General features: G+C 44.0%; 3 protein-coding genes across 4 annotated transcripts; 1 reads left to right on the forward strand and 2 right to left on the reverse strand.

Annotated features, from left to right (window-relative positions):
- Window positions 1-118: 118 nt before the first annotated feature.
- ttc5 (tetratricopeptide repeat domain 5) lies at window positions 119-3,786 on the reverse strand. Its single transcript, XM_076092667.1, has 9 exons — window positions 3,556-3,786; window positions 2,341-2,473; window positions 2,032-2,243; window positions 1,744-1,894; window positions 1,537-1,628; window positions 1,239-1,442; window positions 826-1,040; window positions 590-734; window positions 119-506 (listed from the first exon to the last, which is right to left on the reverse strand). Exons 1-9 carry the CDS (start codon window positions 3,616-3,618, stop codon window positions 387-389), a joined length of 1,335 nt encoding a protein of 444 aa, XP_075948782.1. The 5' UTR covers window positions 3,619-3,786; the 3' UTR covers window positions 119-386.
- A 216-nt stretch (window positions 3,787-4,002) lies between these two features.
- mettl3 (methyltransferase like 3) lies at window positions 4,003-9,417 on the forward strand. Its single transcript, XM_076092663.1, has 11 exons — window positions 4,003-4,225; window positions 5,248-5,435; window positions 5,526-5,978; window positions 6,133-6,308; window positions 7,111-7,324; window positions 7,449-7,636; window positions 7,940-7,978; window positions 8,064-8,172; window positions 8,654-8,719; window positions 8,807-8,919; window positions 9,014-9,417. Exons 1-11 carry the CDS (start codon window positions 4,123-4,125, stop codon window positions 9,114-9,116), a joined length of 1,752 nt encoding a protein of 583 aa, XP_075948778.1. The 5' UTR covers window positions 4,003-4,122; the 3' UTR covers window positions 9,117-9,417.
- Window positions 9,357-15,644, reverse strand: LOC142950960 (uncharacterized). Of its 2 annotated transcripts, XM_076092670.1 has the most exons (3): window positions 15,448-15,644; window positions 11,068-11,163; window positions 9,357-10,957 (listed from the first exon to the last, which is right to left on the reverse strand). In XM_076092670.1, exons 2-3 carry the CDS (start codon window positions 11,150-11,152, stop codon window positions 10,785-10,787), a joined length of 258 nt encoding a protein of 85 aa, XP_075948785.1. In that variant the 5' UTR covers window positions 11,153-11,163; window positions 15,448-15,644; the 3' UTR covers window positions 9,357-10,784. The 2 variants fall into 2 exon arrangements, with proteins under 2 accessions (XP_075948785.1, XP_075948786.1); XM_076092671.1 differs by lacking the exon at window positions 15,448-15,644 and having other exon boundaries at window positions 11,068-11,358.
- Between the last annotated feature and the right edge of the window lie 3,034 nt (window positions 15,645-18,678).

Below are 18,678 nucleotides of genomic sequence, written 5' to 3' on the forward strand. Positions count from 1 at the left end.
CTGGGACATTTTAATTGAAGAGCCTATTTAATTGTTTTAGTAAGAGCTGTGCTTCTCCAATATGAAAAGTAAAAAACGTTTGAAACCTGCTGTTTGAAGACACCACACAAACAATGTGTTCAGGATAAAAAGGATTTTTGTTGAAGGTAAACTTAAATCACAATTCCGACATCAAATTATCATCACAGGTACATTAATTTACAAAAAAATTAACTATTTATAAATATAAACAAAATGTCCATCTAAAGACAAAGTAACATGGTGACCTATATACAAAGCAACACATAAAAACAGGCAGACACTTTGAACTTCCATAATCATCCAAATTCTTTCAAAATCCAGGAAAAACTAATTGGTCCTCTTGCTGTACTTTCTGCTCGCTCGGCTCATTCGCTCTGGGGCTTGTAGCTGACGGAGGCGGCGATCTGACTTTGGGCATTTTGTTTCTTGCCGTTGACGATGAGGAGCAGAGGAGTGTCCACTCGTATACTTCTGAAGTCAAACGACTGCCGGAGGGAAGAAATGTAAAAGTCAGAGACTAATTAGGAAGACGTCTTCACATTTTAAAGTGCACACGTGAAACACTGACCTCATCTTTATGCGTTATGCTGTTCCGTTTGACCTGAGGTTCAGGAATGACGACAGTGTCTCCTATCAGGACGCCCCAGCTGTCCGCTGTGTTGTACACCATCACCACTATACACGACTCCTCGCTGTCCACCATGCCAAACGTACTGGAGGGGGAAAGATTTTACAACATCACTCCAAAAATCTAAACTTGTAGATTACGAGAGCTATTAATGATAAAAGATAAGCTGCACTCACAAGGCCATGCGACCCTCTGAGGCCAGGCTGAACACCACCTTGCCCAGGGCGGCCATCCCGACGTTGTGACCGTGCGTGAGGGAGGAAAGAGTCCGAGGCTCCAGGCTGCCAACGCGGCCGGTCGGGGATCGAAACTGAGGGGATGAGCAGGGACCCATGGCCGACGTGCTGAGGTTAGAGAGCATCGTCCTCAACCGACGCGCCTTCACCTTCCCCTGGAGAGATGGAGACACGGAAGGTGAGGAGCGGAAGAAAAGAGAGATATGGCTGTGCTCTGCTGCCACCTTGTGGTGATCAAAATATGTCAACAACGTCTGCTATGACAGCAATTTAAATATCTTTGGGTTTTGGACTGCTGACCTGAATAAACAAGGCCTTTAAAGACATCACCATGGGCTGTAGGATCTCCATACCTTGTTCTGTATGAGTTCTGTGACTTTCACCAGGTACACAAGCAGCTGCTTCTCTCTCTCTGGAGGCTCCTCCCAACCCGGGTCGAGCGCCGCGGCGCGGCTGTAGCCGCCGAGCGCAGACCCGAACATCTCCTCGTACTGGAACAGCGTGGCGCGGTTGAAATGCAGCTCCGGGTAAGAAGAGGCCGTTCTGTCTACTTTCTCCTACGAATGAGGAAGAGAAGGAGTTAAAAACATTACAATAGTGCAGTTAGTGCCAATAGATTTTTAACATGTTTAATGCTCAGTCAGCACTCACAGATTGCGCATAGGCGCTTAGAGCTTGTTGAGACAACTGGGGGTTCTGTCCGCAGGTGAAGAACAGGGACACATAGGCGTTTCCCAGGATGTCTGTAAAAACAAGAACATGAAAGACAATTTTAGGACAGCGCATCATTTGTACAATCATTACTTTCCTCTAGCTCTTGTCCTCTGCTCGCTGGTAGTACCCAGATGCTCTACTCACACCAGGACGTCCCGTCTGTGACATCCAGCTGGACGGCTTGTCGGGCCATGTCCACACTCTTCAGCACCTGCTTGCCATGTGCGTCGCTGTCTGCCGCTGGAGACTGCCTCAGCACCATGGACAGGTTGCGTAGAGACACCTTGTTTTTGCTCTGCAGCGGTGGCGGAAAAAGCACAAGACAGATGAGTTAATAATGGAAACCGAGCATAGACAGAAGTTCCACATGAGTGGTCAGAATGCTTCACCCCGTTTAAAACATGTCCATCTCTTTTACTGTCGTCAATGTACCTGCTGCAAGGCTCCGGTGAAGCAGTTCTTGGCACCCATCAGGTCTCCTTTTTTCCAGTACTGCTCCCCCAATGTGTTCCAACCTTCGACCAGGCCGGGCTCCAGCTTCACAGCCCGGGAAAGGCACTCCTCCGCTACAGGGCTGAAGTCTGGAGCTACATTCAGACACCTGCCCTTCTGCAGCAGAAACTCTGCTTTGTGTTTAAAATGATCTGTGGGAAATCGTAAACGCAGAGAATACGGTAAGTGTGATCGATATTCTGAAGATTAAAAGACTGAAGCGCTGTCGTGTTAGAATGAAGCACTCACCTTCTTTCTCCTCCACCTTCTTTAGGGTCTTTTGGATCTCCTGCGCGACATCGCTTTGTTTCCTCCCAGCTTCCTCCACGCTGTGAGTCTCAAAATAGCAATCTCTGAAGTTATACAGTTCATCCACGAGCTCCTGTGATGAAGGACGGGAGATGTTGTATTTGTTGAGAATTCTTAACAGTTAAAAATAGATCAAAAGGGACATTTCTCACAGTACAATATTGAGTTGGTGAAGAAAACTGGGGCGGCTATTGTGCATTAATGATGCACCAATATAAGAGAATACTGTTATTGTGTGATATCTACTTTTGTGATTGTTTTTCAAAATAGTACATCACGCATTAAAAACGGTCAAATCTGAAACCATGGCAGTATTTGGTTTGGATTATTATCTTTCATAAAAATTATAATTAATATTCAAAATCTAAAGCATTAACAGTGCATTAAGATCCACGTTATCTAATCTGCAGTTGTTGCCAAACAGTGGAGTTTTAAGCATCAAGGTGAGCATCTCACGAAAGAATCTATTCAGTTGCATGATGGGAATTGTAGGATCCAGTGTTCTGGATGCTTGCTGGATAATTGGGTCTAAAAATCATGATGTCTGAGCCTCTGTTGCTTTGACTCTATGGAAGCACAATGCTAAAATCCTGGAGAGAATAACAACTACCATTGTTGTTACAGAACACGAAATACAGGTTTATCTTAACAATAGGCATTTCTAAAAGGTGTCCATTGTTACAAATGCACCTGCATTTGTACTAATGATGTAAATGTTATCGACAAGGGATGCTTAAGGTATGAAACCTTCTACCCCATTTACAAGAACATATCAGTGCATCTCTAGTGTCAATCCTTTGTGCATTAAGCCAGGAACACTGGCAATATGTGACTAAGCAAGAAGTGGACAGATGCAAGCTAAGCATGCATATAAATCATGTTTCTGGCGATTTGATTGGATGACCGGACAGTTTAGAAGTTATTCTACCAATAGAATAAGAAGCACCCGACTCATACACCCGACACAGCGTCAGAAATAAAGGCTGAATACTAGATGAGGTCTGTTAAATAGGGCAGTTGTTGTAGTAACGACTCGTCCAGTGAGCAAATTATGAGGACACGCACGACGCTGAGCTCACGAAAAGTCAACAAAACACGAGGGCTCGGACACTTCGTAGATAGTGAATGTTCGTGTGAATAACCGAGAGCAAATACCTTCATAATTTGCAGCTCGCTCTTCTCTTTCACGGGCTCGCCACTCTTCTCGTCTTCCGCCATCTTTGCTCAGCAGAAACAGCCTAGTAGCGTAGCGCGTGGAGTAAAAGTACGCCAACTTACGAGACGAGTATTAAATATAATGCTCTAATTATAGTATGATGACAGAAAACATTTATCTACTGAAATAGCGCGAATTAAATTAGATTTTTAGCAGAGAGGAAATAGGCGTTTAATTTTACCGGAAGTTGGGGTAGTCAGTACTGACCCAAAATGAATCCGACAAATATATATTTTAATTGAATTAATAGTCGTTGCTAAGACATATATTTCCGAACCGGCTGATGAAAGTGTTTTTATTTATTTATTTTCAGATAACACGACCTCAAGGACGGTTCGGTCACGCAGCACCAGTCAACCGGAACGTTTCTCACGCAAGATGCTCGTCGGACGCCATTTCGGGACGGACCATGCATTTATTCGCTGCCATCAACAAGGCGGACAAGTGATCAACTTTTGTTTTAGATTCTCTTCAGTGTGCAGCGGCGTCGTTGTTGAAATCCAGTCATGTCGGACACGTGGGGCAGCATCCAGGCGCACAAGAAGCAGCTGGACTCGCTGCGGGAGAGGCTGCAGCGGCGGAGGAAAGACCCGGCGACACTGTCCTCCGGTACGGTCAGGCCAGAGAGAGCGGGTACCAGCAGGGCGGCAAAGAACCATTGTTTTTATTGTTAAGTAATCAATGGAGTATTTATCAGATTAATCACGTAGTTTTTGAGTCTGAACATGGTCAGGAATGAAGACAAATGCCCATGTTTTGTCAATATTATTATTATTGTTTGATAGTTAAAGGGCTGTAACTAATTATTTGCATCATTAATGAATATGACGATTGTGTTCTCGATTAATCGAGCAATTGTTTGGTCTATAAAACGTCAGAAAATAGTCCCATGTCCATCAGTATTTCCCAGAGCCCTGGTTATAACTGATAGTCCAAAACCTTAATACCCGATCACAGAATGGAAAGAAAAGCAGCAAATATTAATTTGTTGAAACTTTTGAGAAGAAACCAGGGATTCATTCCTTAATGAATTACTTATCCATTCGTTTTGTTCTTCCAGAGGTCTAACATTTAAAGATGTTCAACTTTCACTGACATTAAACAGAGAAAAGCAGAAATCCTTACATTTGAGAAACCCAACTTATTATTTCCCCGTTGCTTGATAAATTAATGGTAAATGAGGGAATCAATTATCGGAAATGTTGTTGGTTAATTTCCTGTTTGACTAATAGTCTCAGCTACAATAACATGCTGTAACGTTGCCTCATTGTGTGTGTTTTCACATCAACTGTGGAAAGACTAATGACTGTTCAGTGTTTCATTACTGTTACGTTTCTATATTAAAAATATAATTAGAGAGAGATTAGTCAACATATGTATTTTACAAGATGTCCAGGAAACATTGAAAGCTTTTTTTAATTTAGGAATTTCCCTTTGTTCGAAAATTGTTGCACCAAAATTCATCATTATGCTTTTTATTCTTCTGAGCAAATTCCTCACATCCAGGTGATACGCCTAATAGCAGGCTGGAATTCAATGTTTTTGTGTAATTGATTTCACATTGTCACAATTGATAAATGATCAGGAAGAACCTTTTTTTTTAAAAGGAGGGTGTTAACCTCTGTTGTCAGATGGCGGAAGCAGCACAGAGGGATCCACAGCCAGGAGTGACAGCCCGGCTCCGACAGCTCCGCTCCCCACTCAGGAGGAGACGGAAAAACCACCAGACCCGGAGCTAGAGAAGAGGCTGCTGGGATATCTCTCTGATCTGAGTCTCTCGATGCCAACGGACTCCCTTGCCATCACAAATGAACTCAGCGTGAGTCTTTGTCACAGAAATGTTGTGTTGAGCGTGGCTGTATTATATGAACGTCATATTTTCTATTTCTTCCTTCCTGTTTGCTCACAGTCTGAATCAGCTGTCAGTCACGGAAGCATCCAGAGTCTGCTGCTGAAATTCTCTGCTCAGGAGCTCATCGAGGTCCGGCAGCCCACCGCGGCCTCTTCCTCTGCTACTTCCTCCCCCTCAATCGTGGTAGCGGTGGACCACACAAAACTATGGGCCATGATCGGCCCCGGGGCCGGAGCCCAACGGACCGGAGTCAAGAGAAAAGCAGAAGATCAAACCCACCACAAAAGAGCTCCGGGCCAGTCGCCCTCACTTCAGAGCTCCGCTTCTCCTCCGCGCACCTCCTTCACCTCTGTGACGCCGGCTTCCTCCTTGCAGCTGGCGGGGCCCTCGGCCTCAGGGAGCGGGGCCGATAAGAAGGGCAGGAGCAGCAAAAGCCAGTCGTCCCATATGGACATGGAGATAGAGAGTCTCCTGAACCAACAGTCCACTAAAGAGCAGCAGAGCAAGAAGGTAGGAAGGTTTAGGAGACCGACCAAGATCTCTCCTCGTCTCTTACAGCACCCAGAGTTATTCTATTACAGTTACATTGTCAACGACGTGTAAGTGAAGCAGGATAGTCTGGAGGTGTGATAACTGATACGAGTATAATGTCATTTATGTCCAGATGAGCAGAGAGATTCTTGAGCTGCTTAACGCCAGCACAGCCAAGGAGCAGTCCATCGTGTTAAAGTTCCGATCTCGCGGCCGAGCTCAGGTCCAAGAGTTCTGCGACCACGGGACCAAAGAGGAGTGTGTGCGCTCCGGGGACACGCCGCAGCCGTGCACCAAGTTACACTTCCGGTCAGCAACTCTTCTTCTCTGTTTTTATATCACCCAACACGATAACATGTTTCTATCAGACTCTTCACAGCGGCAACAGATTTTTAATCAATACAGATAAATACCCCCATTGGCCTGAAGAGGTCACTATAAATAAAGTTTAAAACATACTACTCTGATCAGAACACCAAATCTGAACAATGTTCTTGCAAAACGATGACTCGCCTCATGCTAATAATTTCAATAAAGCTTACTGCTACATTATGATTTCATTTTAATCAAATTGAAAAGGAGAATGCATCTTGTTTTCATCTCAAAGCATATAGTTTGTGGAGGTTCTCCTCATTCTGAATGATGCTCTGTGGTAATGGTTCCCTAACGGTGGTCGGGAAACCACCATTAACATTATAATCAGATGTGGGATCAAAAACAGATTCTCCTACAAACAATTTTGTTTGTTTTTGAATTTTTTAACTAATAATTATTGATATTTCCTTGTGAAATGTTTGATAATGTAATTCCTTTCAGGCAAGTTATTGAAATTGAACAATCTGAAAGGGATGAAAGCGTGTTTAAGGGGTCTCAAGTGGACTTGAGTTAGGAAAAGAATGTGTGCCTCGGGGATAAAATTTCAAATTGAATAAACTTGACTGACACTTGTGCATGAACGGTTATTACATTTGTATTTGCCTTCCAGTATTTCAACCTTTGTGCTAAAGAAGATGTTTTTTTAATTCAAACCTGATGTTAAAATATAATGATGACATTGCACGACTATGTTTATGCTGCTGATTGGATTCGTGATGCATAATATCTCCTTCAGTCGCATCATCAACAAGCACACGGACGAGAGCCTTGGCGACTGCTCCTTCCTCAACACGTGTTTCCACATGGACACCTGCAAGTACGTCCACTACGAGATCGACAGCCTTCCGGAGGCCGAGGGGAGCCTGCTGGGGCACCAGGGCGGGACCACAGAGCTCGGCCTCTGCGCAGGGGACGCCGACAGCAACGTGGGCAAACTGTTCCCCTCACAGGTGAGGCTGAGAGAGGACGGATGAGGACCGACGGTCGTACCAGCGCGCGAGAGAGAGATGGATGTTGATATTTTTGGCTATCAAATTAACAGAGGCTGTGTTTTTTTTTTTTTTCCCTTTGCAGTGGATCTGCTGCGACATCCGCTTCCTGGATGTGTCCATCCTCGGTAAGTTCGCAGTGGTGATGGCTGACCCTCCGTGGGACATCCACATGGAGCTGCCTTATGGTACGCTGACTGACGACGAGATGAGAAAGCTCAACATCCCCATCCTGCAAGACGACGGCTTCCTCTTCCTCTGGGTCACCGGCAGGTAACTACAACGATCCAAACCGACATTTTAAACATGAGGATATGCCGTACAGTTTTCTCTCTTTGTTTTACAGTGATCGCCTGGCTGTACTCTATTCCCATTCTTCAAGTTTCCACACCAAAAAGTTCAAGCTCTCTAAGTTAAATTAAATAGTAGGAGTCAGATTTCTCATAACTTACAACACTTTGTCCACAAAAGCTTGTTTTACAGGTTGAACCTGCATGTTAATACATTGATAATAGGCGGCAGGGACCTAGTTCTGCACATCCAGACATAGTTGTGTCTTCTCTTCCTCTCTTACAGGGCCATGGAGCTGGGCAGAGAGTGTCTCAGTCTTTGGGGGTGAGTCTCTCCTTCTGTGCATCCGCTAGCATCAAGCCACCACTTTGTTAGGACTCCTTTTTTAAATTTATGTATTTATTTTCAGCTATGACCGAGCCGATGAAATCATTTGGGTGAAAACCAACCAGCTGCAGAGAATCATCCGCACGGGAAGGACCGGCCATTGGCTGAACCACGGGAAGGAGCACTGTCTGGTATGTCTGTCCATGTATGTATGTATGTAACAGTCTGTTATATACTGAGTGAGCCTGCATGAAACTGCAAAGCTCTGAGCTGAAGGACTTTAGCCTCCAGGAGTTCCTACTTTTTGCATGTTCATTCTTAGTAGTGAGAGAAGACATCTTGTCCACGTACGCAAACCTCTTTAGGAGCCACCATCATTGTTTCGTAAGGCACAAGTAGCTGCCAGTAGCTCCTTACATGACTGGCTGGCTCGCCACAAACTCATTACTTGAAGCCTGACGCGAGGTGGATTTTTGTGTGACATGTGATCCTGCAATTCTTTTTCGTGACGTCCAGCTGCCGTGCAAAGGCAAAGAGAATCCGCCAAATAGCCAGAAGGTGATTTGAAGCGAGATGCTGAGCTGCTACAGGCTCATTCTTTGTAAATGTGGCTTTCAAAATTGTGAAACATAACTGCCTGAAATGTAACACGTACCATTTGTTTCTCCTCAGGTGGGCGTAAAGGGAAACCCTCAGGGATTCAACCGAGGTTTGGACTGCGACGTCATTGTGGCCGAGGTAATTCTTTTATCATTTGGTCGTGTATTTATGATTTCTCCAGCGTGAAGAAGATTCCATCTCTTAGTTACATTTCAATGTTTCCAGGTCCGCTCCACCAGTCACAAACCAGATGAGATCTACGGCATGATAGAGAGACTCTCGCCCGGCACCAGGAAGATCGAGCTTTTCGGTCGACCGCACAACGTCCAGCCCAACTGGTAACACACATCACGCTTTAATTTAATTTAAAGGCCAAGAAGCTCTTCTGCATTTGTTAAATGTGCTGATGGACCTTTTTTTTCCCACTTCCAGGGTAACTCTTGGGAACCAGCTTGATGGCATTCATCTCTTGGATCCCGATGTCGTGGCTCGATTTAAGAACCGCTATCCAGATGGCGTCATCTCCAAACCCTGACCCCAAACACAAGCAGTGATGGCTTAAATCATTGGTCACAGGTTTGGAAGAAGTTTGTCTATAGACTGTTTTTTTTATACCAGTGAACTCATTTCTTAAATAAATGTTGTGAACAAGATACATTGTCTGTGTCTTGGTTAAGAAATGTAAAAAGTGTTGTTTCTGTACATTACTGTGTGTAATCCCCAAATCTAATTCTGCAAAACTTCACATGCACCATCAACAAAAACACAGGAGACATTTTTAATGTACATTTTTAGTTATTATTTTGTTAGTCAAGAATAAAGAGACTTTGTGTTGACGTATTGTAGATTTGAATAACTTCGAAGGGTTTTTGCATCAAAGGGCAAACATTGATTGTTTCTGCAGGTTTTTCACAGTCATTCGGGATCAGAACTTTACACTCGTGTGTTTCAGGCAAATACAGAAACCTGTTCACCAGTTAAGCTTTGTTAAAAAGTAAAACATTTTAATATCACATGAAATCAGGAGTTTTTTTTTAGTTATAAAATATTAAAGACAAGAAATTAGCCGGAGTGAGCTGAACAACTTTTGCGTCATGCTTTCAAAAGGAGGAACTAACTAGAGGCAAACACATCTGCTGCGCTCCCTCCTCTGATAGTGTACAGGGGTTTCGTAACAGAGTACATTCCTGGTTATAAGAAATGTCAACAATAGCTTTCGTAATATGTCCCTCGTGATTAGAGCTGGGTGTCATTCAAAACATGACCGTACCATTACAGTGATAACAATACCAAAATCCAAATGATTTTCACATGTATACATTTAAAAAGTGTTCAAATTATCAAAATATTTATTAAAAATAACTGTACAATGAAGTATTATCTGGGCAGTGTGATTCAGCCTCCTTTGAAGAGTTGTGGTGGCATCTCAGCACGCTGAACTGCCAGCTCAGTGAAACACACCGCGCTCCACCTCACAACAGACTGTGTTGAATCAAAGGACGCTTGCAGCGATTGGCTGCGAGCAAAACCACATATAGTAATTTTCTTTCTAGATCTTCAGTACAAAAAGGATTTGATGCGGGTATCGTTTGACTGGAGAAGTTCCGATACTACTTGTTATTGGGTTATTTCGGTTATTAGTATCAAGTACCCAGCCCTACTCATGATGGTGGCTAATGATGCGGTGTAGCTACAGATATTCATCCACATACTTCAAAGGTTAACTCCCTCATCTCGCTTTGTGAAACACTCAGTTATCTCAACAGTGAATTAACAAATCTGCAGGGTTTTTTTCCCACAAAGTTGGCTAACAAAAATAGAAAAAAAAAGAAACAATAAAAAAAAAAGTTATGCACTTTTTGGTAGTGAATGCTGTAAACAAGTCTGTTGTCTTTCCTCCCGTCAGTATTGTGACTGTTTGGGCAGTGGATCCACAGAAAACCTTAATGCACAGAGATTGAAAACCACGTCTGTTTCAGTCTTTTTTCCCCGGTCCCTCGTTGAGTCTGACTAATCATAGAGAGTTCTTTGTGGGCAGCGAGCAATGAGGGGTTTGATTGCACACTGTGGCCGTGTGACCACAGATGCTCTTGCTCGGCTATCGGGCTCCCGGGGTTGCGTCGCAGCGTCGAAGCGCGAATGGGCGACAGAAAATCGAAGGTACAGGAATCCATTTATCGTCTCTGCAGCCCTCCCGTCGTCCTCAGTAGGTGGCGTCCACTGCGTTGATGTTGCTGTCCAGCTGGTGTCTAAACGACAGCCTGGCCTTGGTGGAGAAGTAGATCTGGGAGCCGCGACTCAGGCCTCCTGCTCCTTCGCTGTCGCTACCACAGGACGTGGTGGAGCACAGGCGGGGCTTCATCTCCTCAATGGGAACTGAGAGGTGGAAAATGGACAGAGAGTCGGGCGTTGTGAGGACGTACTGTCACGACACGGCTGTTTTTAAATTGGTCTACAATTGAATTGAATGTGTAGCTGCTCCTCACCTGCCGCTGGGGGGCACTGTCTGCTCTTGCAGCGCTCTTTACAGCGTCTGTAGAAGGGAAAACACTGCAGCATCTTCACACCCATGGCAGCGATGTCTGTAGAGAGAGGGGAGTGAACAGAGACATAGGTTTAAGAGAAGCAGCATAAAAACAAACTAAAATACGAACAAAAACTTAAAAATATGGCAACGCACGAGCTTTTGAACAGAGGTAAACCCATCCTACAATGCAAGTGAAAAAAATTCTCAAATTGGCAGTGAAGAGTCCGGTAAACAAAATGTTTTGCAGGAAGCCCACGTCTCCGATAGCTTCCATTCAAGCTGCCTTGATCACAAGGAGAGCATGTCTGAGTGCCTGCTGACAGCTCCTCATCTCATCACCAGGTCAGTTTAATGGAATTATGATCCTGCGCTTCAGCGTCATGATATTCCTAACGCAAGCCGACCAATGTAACGCAACAGCACCGTGACCCAGCAACCACCAATCAGTCAGTATTTACCTCGTCAACGCCGCCTAATCCTGGAACAGGACGTCAATGGGCCAGACGCATATTAAGCCTTATCCTGACAACCAGACGGATTACATAGAGGTCGTGTGATGTGTGCAAGTTATTGTTTTCATTTTAAGAACTTTAAAAGCTTTTGTTTCTGGACTTTTCCCTCCCAGCAAGTGTGCCTTCCAGTGAGGGGTTACTAGACCTGGATCTGGTCTGAATATAGACCCAATCGTTGATCTGAGGCCGCAGCTAGAACTGATTCATTGAGCAACAAAATCAGTCAAATTCAGTTTCCCAGAGGATTGTCCCTCTTATCTGTGGCACCTCTGAATGATGAGATAAAGCCAGGGCCACACGCCAGCACTCAGCTGTATTTACTGAGAGCGAGGGGGGAAAAAAGGTATTTATTTTAGTCTTAATCGGGTTAGGGAATGGGTCAGGTGAAATGGAGCGTATGGAGGTGATTTATCTCGAAAGTTTATATTGTAATAGTGTTTTAGGTTAAAAGACTTGTGTAGCTTTAATGTTTCTGCTGCAAATGACCTAAACTTATTTATAACCTTTAGAGGATCAAAGTAAGTCATTACAAAAAGACACGCAAAAGGACCACAAAGACTCAAAATGACCACGGAGAGACAACGAAAAGATGCAAAACTATTACAAAAACATCTTTTTCCAATTACAAAGAGATGCAAAATGAATAAAAACATCCAAAACAACTACGCGATACAAAATGATTACAAAAAGGACTTTAATCAACCACTAAGACACATTAAAACGACAACAAAGACGCAAAATGACCACAAAATTGCAAAACTATTACAAAAAGACTATTACAAAGACTAAAAAGAAATCCAAAACAACCACATATGAAGGCAAAAGGTTTACAAAAAGACTTCAATAAACCATGATGAGATGCGAAACGACCACAAAGAGAAGCAAAAGTCTTACAAAGAGACTAATCAACCGGTGAGAGACATTAAGACGACCATACAGAGATGCAGAACGGCCACAAAACGGCTTAAAATGACCACAAAGAGACTCCGAGTCCGAATAAAACGCCTATTTCAGTCTGATGAGAAAACCCACTTGTGTGATAAAGCACTAAGCCCCATTGTTCATTGATCACAGATAGAAAGATTTGGATATCTGTTGTCAAACAGTAAACTGTGATTGCAACATAAAGAACAGTGTTTGCCTGACACCACCCCACCCCCCACATTGTTTACTGCTGATTCCTCGTGCTCCTTCACTCAGGGAGGCGGCTTCATGGAGACGTGACAGCTCACGCATACGCATACAGTCACACAGCTGCTGTGGCTGCCAGACAGGCTGCAGAGGAGACTTTTGGTAAATAAATGAAAACCTCATCTCTTATTTCACAGTCTCTCTTTTGGATAAATTCACACAAAAGCTGCTTTATTTTTTCTCGTCCATTTCTTAACCATCTAATGCACCTCCCTTCTAATTTTCTCTCAGGTGTGGCTGTGAAATCCTATCCCATTTTACAGACACAGTGACTCCATTATGCTGAGCTCAATGTAGAGGTCCTGCCTGTGAAATGAGACCTCACAGTATAGCTCACATTGTGACGGGAAGAGAAAAGGGACAGTACTGACCGACAATGTTTTCCCCTAGTTTAATCATTCTAGTTTGCTCCTACAACCATGCTATAGATTCTTTGAGAATCAACAATATAGCAAGCGTGGGAAGCAGTTCCACACACACAATATTGAGGCCCTGGTGAGTGGTGAGGAATTTTGGGCCCAGATCATGATTGGCTGTGGGGGTCTGGCAGCAGCTTAGGAGCCTGGAGGAGAAAAACAACCTCAGATGGCAAACTCCTGCATACACGCCCAAGTACCCACAGAGACACATTGACCACGGAGAGGAAGGGGAGAAGAGGAAGTAGACGAAATAGAAAGGACGTGGGTCAAGAATGAAGATCTAAGTGAGAAAGAGAAGTATGAAGTTGTGCCTCGACCTCTTTCTCTCTTCATGCGTTTCTCTGGAGGCTCCAGCCTGCAGGCAGTTAACGTGAGCAACATGCATAACCTGAATAATGCGGTTTTTAGTTGCTCAATCAGTGGCGGCTCACTAATGGAGCTGGAAATTGCGCAATCCTTCCAGAAAAACATTTGCAAGTTCATATTTTTGAGTGCTTGCAGGGAGAGGTAAAAGGCTTGTTTGCCGAGCATGATCCCCTGTATTCTCCATTTTTAAACTTTTCTCTCTCCAAGCCACTGAACCACACTTAGCTTCTTATCGGCTTTGTAAACAACGTTAAAGAAAGCAGCAGAGCACATATGCTTACAGTAATGTGATAACAATATTGCCACTGCTCCACGTTTCCCCCTGAGCGCCCCCTTCTCCAGTCAGTCCTTGGGGTTTTATAAAAAATAAAGAAAAAGAGCAGTCTTGTGTCACAGCCTGCAACACAAAGCCTCACACAGGCCTGCCAGGCTGGATGACGCACATACTCTGTGCACGTATACCTGCACAAGTGTGTGTGTGTGTGTGTGTGTGTGTGTCCATTAATAGCAGCATACAATCCGCTTTCATTAATATTCGTCACAGCCAGAGGATAAAGCCGCTTTTAAGGTGTTTCTATAGAGCTTCGAGGAAATTATTCAAATAGTGCTTTAATAAAATGTTACGGTACTTGTACTTACATTTTATGCTACTTTAAACTATTACTTTGCTGCACTTCAGGGGCAAATGTTATGTTGTTTTTACTCTACTACAATTATTTGACAGTTCTAGTTCCTTTACTGATGAAACTGTTGCTGATGAAACACATGCTTGAATTTGTTGTTCTATATCAAACCGAGCACAATATACAGTAATTCAAGTTAGCTGCACCTAATACATAATTAGCATGCAGTTTACAGGTTAACGCAGCAATAAAATAATTAAGTAATATAGTACAACACTGTAAAAGGAGAAAGTTTTGAATGCAAAACTTTTAGGGACTGTATGAAAGTTGCTGCAGTGGTGAGACGGGCAGATATTATTTACTTTGTAATTATTGCCACGGTTATTAATGATTTCTTTGAACATTCCTCTTAAAATGATTGGTATGGCAAGCTCAATTTAAACCTTAATATCTTCATGGAACTGCTAATGTGAGCCCATCGTGCACATTAATAAAACCCCGACACAAAGGCTGTAGCCTATTGTTTACGTAAAGTTTTTTTGTTGTTGTAATTATTTGTTATTCACTATAAGGCTAAAGAAGGCTTAAAACAGTAAACACACCCCCCATACCTCCCCCTTTCCTGACACCCCCCCTCTATTAACTTTGGTACGGTCCTTTTTATACCTGTGCTATAAAAAAAATAAATACTTCCCCCACCACTAGTTGTGTCATATTTAGCTAATCAACACACCTTCAGATGCGCGTGCAGGAGGTGGAAGCCTCTGTGCGCGCGCGGTTGGAAAGGTTGAATGAAAAGCTGCGCCAGACAGGCTAATCTTAGCTTTCACCCAGCGCACTGTACGCACCGCTCTGGCTCCCTCGTCGAGCTATTAAAGGTGGGTAAACATTTGAAGTGACACAAGTGGAAACTACCACCATGCAAGTGTGACGTCAAACCTGCAGATACGATACTTTTTTAACTTGCGTATAAATGAGAGATGCCAATTAAACTGGCACGGTGGCTCGTTAAAGAGCATAGCATGGCGTATTCAGGCGTGCAGAATAAAGTTCGACAAGTGCGCAGAATGCTGTGTGTGTGTGTGTGTGTGCCACAGTGGCTTCTTCATGAACAGGAGTCCTCCTCCACTGACACACCTCCTGCCCTTTTGAGACGCGCGGGCCAATTATGTGCACCCAGCGTAGGAATACCTTTTCATTCGAGGTTTAAATGAGTTAAATGACCCACCTGGTGAAATAAACAAGTAGAAACGTGAAGACGGGCACCGGAAGACGGATGATTTAGATAATTCCCAACACGGTTTTTTCCCCCTTTACTTCATCTGTGGCCTCCCTCGTTAAAACGCACGTCCTCGGAGCGCTGCCCGTACTGTTGCGTCCCCGTTGGCTGCATGGAAAAAGGCTTCTGTGGCGCGGAGCAACGGAACTTTAAATAGCTAACCCCCGGAGCGTGGTGAGGGAGAGGAGGACACGCCTACTTTCTCTCACCCTCCCTCCGCCTCTCCTCCCGTCCGCTCTCCCTCCCTCTGACTCTCCTTTCCTCGTTTGCTGCCTCTCGCCCATCATCTCACGTAACACACACACACACACACACACACACACACACACACACACACACACACACACACACACACACGCTGCACACACTTCCTCCTGCATGCCTCGCTGTGTTTTGCCTCTACCTCGTTCACATATTTGTTGTTACAGATAACACACATGTGATCTTAAATAGCTTGGTGTATAAATAGCCACTCCTTCAAGTCACGTGTGATAACAGGTCAAAATCAAGGGGATTTGACCTCATCCATGGAATGACTTGTCTTCTTGTAGCTCCATTGAGAGGTCAGAGGTCATCATCAGCTGTGTTTCTTAGCTGTTTTTAAATGTATTTCCATTTTCTTTTTTTTTGTTTTGTAAGATGTTGAATAAGAGTTTTAACAATTATTGTGATCACCATTATTATGGGAATATACCATTCAATTTATGTGGACTTTTAAATCAGCAAATGTGTTATTAGTGGCCCAAACTCAAAGTTATGCACGTCTGTATGTGTAATTCAGTTTTTAATGCTTATTTCTATGAACATGCAGCTATGAGACAGCGGTGTTTGAGCATTGGAGAAAGTGAGACCCTGAGCTGTGGAGGAAATCCCTTCCTATACTTTTAGAGTGAGAGGGTTTTAGTCTGAGGAGGATCAACACTATACCGAGAAGACTTAGCCAGCAGCAGGCGCCCCTCAAAAGCCACCCCATGGATTACACAGCGAATTTACATTTACATAGATTTCCCTCTCACTGCAAACCTATACCTGCGGTGCACGGAATCGAAAGCTAAGATCTGAATCAACACTTCGGTGTAATCACATGGCTCATGTTTATCAGATTTCTGGAAATGGACATAGCGTGAGCCGGAAAAAAAAGAAACAAAAGGCGTAAAACATAGCATTTTTGTTAGAAGTAAATTATTAAGAATAAAGGTGTGGCCACGTGTAGCTTCCTCCAGCAACTACCCAGCACAACAGAGTCATGCAGAACTGCTTATAGCCTGCTGGCTGATATATGATTGTACGTGCAATGCATAGTACATGCAAACGCAATCGGCTTAGCGTCAAAATGTTCTGAATAGCATCAAACTATGCTGAAGTCGCACCCAAAGCCAGGACTGTGTCATGTTGTGACAGGAGGCAAAACCTGGAGATGAAATTAAAACCAGACTTTGGCAAACAGTTCTGAACAAGAAGGTTCCCACACAACCCTCTCTGTAAAGACAGATAGATAGATAGTCAGAGGAGAGTTCTTGGCCCATTGGATGGTTTATTGCTGCTTGTTAGCTTTCTGGTTTAAGGCTTACTGAGGGCAGCTCACTGATTGGACGGTATTCGTCAGAGTGGAAATTCACCCAGATGAGCTCTCAGAGTGAGTCTGCGCCGGCTGGTTAGAAATCACCCTGGAAACCGCCTGTGTAGCAGCAGGAACACTTCTGAAGCTGATTCTGTTCTGCGACTATACGTGGAACAGTCGTTTTTCACATTGTTTCCTATAGATGAACATTCAAAGGATGTAATCTGATCAGGCGGAAAGCCTGCACAGATTGTGTCCTGTTGCACCGTCCAACAATAGTCGTTCAAGTCAATTATTTATATTGAATAATAATTCATTGTAATTGTGGCTTGTTTCATGTCCGAAGGCCAAAAGCATCTAACCAAGACCAAGTTGCATGTTTCACGGCAGCTAATAAATCTCACCCCGCGTGGTGACAGAGACACATGAGCTCGCTCACATGCACACATTTACACCTGCGGATGTGGGTGAAGGACAGACATGGTTTGGTGGGACATTGTCTCTAATTTTAACTCGACTCTGCGCGGATGATTAACAGCAGAGCAGCAGACTTGGACTCTAGCAGTTGAGCAGAGTTGTAGCTTTTAAATTAAACATAAAACAAGATTCATTTGCTCCGACTGTTGAGACTGATGAATATTCTGTTACAATTAGGATTTTGTTTTGACCTACTTCAGAGTGATTAAAATGTCTTTAACGTCCCAGATGAGCATTTCATAAACTGAAAACTGGGGATTAGGAAAGCGTGTTAAAACAACGGCCCTTTTCTTTTATGTGCGGCAGATTCCAAACTTGCACTGAGGTTGCTGTCACGCCGTCACAGAGAGTGAAGTGGTCCCTCTGCGGTGTTCCTCTCCTTGTAAGGTGACAAGTGCCCCTCGCCAGTCTGCCAGCAGCCCGAGTATGATGATGAGGCAACACAGTAACTCCCTGTGCGGAGGAGGCTCCGATATCAGGAACCGAACCACTCCCAACTGTCCCACTGGCCTCAAGTGCCATCGCGATATCATCCGGGGGACAAACTGGATGGCGAGTGGAAAGCGATATTGTCGTTGTACTGACATCATCCTGTGTGAATTTCTTTTGGCAGTTTAATCCCTCGCTGCCATTGCTGCAGTCGAGAGACGGGAATAGCAGCGCTGCCGACGTGCAGACAGAAACGGATCGAACGAGAGACATGCGAGGGTCAAAGGTAGCCCGACCGTGATCTAAAATTAGTCTGAGGTGAAAGACATCCATTAAAACATGTAGTGAAGTCTCACAAATGGAGATATTCACATAAAGTGCCACAACTTCAAAAAGCAGGAGGGTGATGAGTCTCATTCAAAAAGTGCAGCCCAGGGAGCAAAGGTTTTTCTACCTTCATTTACTGTCACTTTCATATTGTTGGCTATTAAATAAAGGCAGATATGATCTTCATAATCATTTCACGACCCTTCACATTTGCATGGTGACGCCCTACAGGGTCCAGACTCCCAGGTTGAAAGCCCGCTGGTTTAGATCGTCAGAGTGTTACTGATCTGGACGTTCATGATCTTACGTTGCATTAGAAAGATTTATGAGTGCAGTGTGCAGGAGTTGATGAGATTCTGTGCGCTTACTGTCTTACATGGCATGCT

Source organism: Anarhichas minor, unplaced genomic scaffold, assembly GCF_050575085.1.
Source record: "Anarhichas minor isolate MPS153535 unplaced genomic scaffold, ASM5057508v1 ptg000016l, whole genome shotgun sequence".
Taxonomy (NCBI): Eukaryota; Metazoa; Chordata; class Actinopteri; order Perciformes; family Anarhichadidae; genus Anarhichas; species Anarhichas minor.

Coding starts and splice junctions, on each gene's coding strand:
- ttc5 (XM_076092667.1), bottom strand. CDS start 3,618: ATGGCGGAAGACGAGAAGAGTGGCGAGCCCGTGAAAGAGAAGAGCGAG. Junction 2,474..3,555: donor GCGAGCTGCAAATTATGAAG/GTATTTGCTCTC, acceptor CCTTCATCACAG/GAGCTCGTGGATGAACTGTA. Junction 1,895..2,031: donor TCACCGGAGCCTTGCAGCAG/GTACATTGACGA, acceptor CCACCGCTGCAG/AGCAAAAACAAGGTGTCTCT.
- mettl3 (XM_076092663.1), top strand. CDS start 4,123: ATGTCGGACACGTGGGGCAGCATCCAGGCGCACAAGAAGCAGCTGGAC. Junction 4,226..5,247: donor CCCGGCGACACTGTCCTCCG/GTACGGTCAGGC, acceptor CTCTGTTGTCAG/ATGGCGGAAGCAGCACAGAG. Junction 7,979..8,063: donor GAGTGTCTCAGTCTTTGGGG/GTGAGTCTCTCC, acceptor ATTTATTTTCAG/CTATGACCGAGCCGATGAAA.
- LOC142950960 (XM_076092670.1), bottom strand. CDS start 11,152: ATGGGTGTGAAGATGCTGCAGTGTTTTCCCTTCTACAGACGCTGTAAA. Junction 10,958..11,067: donor ACAGTGCCCCCCAGCGGCAG/GTGAGGAGCAGC, acceptor TCCACCTCTCAG/TTCCCATTGAGGAGATGAAG.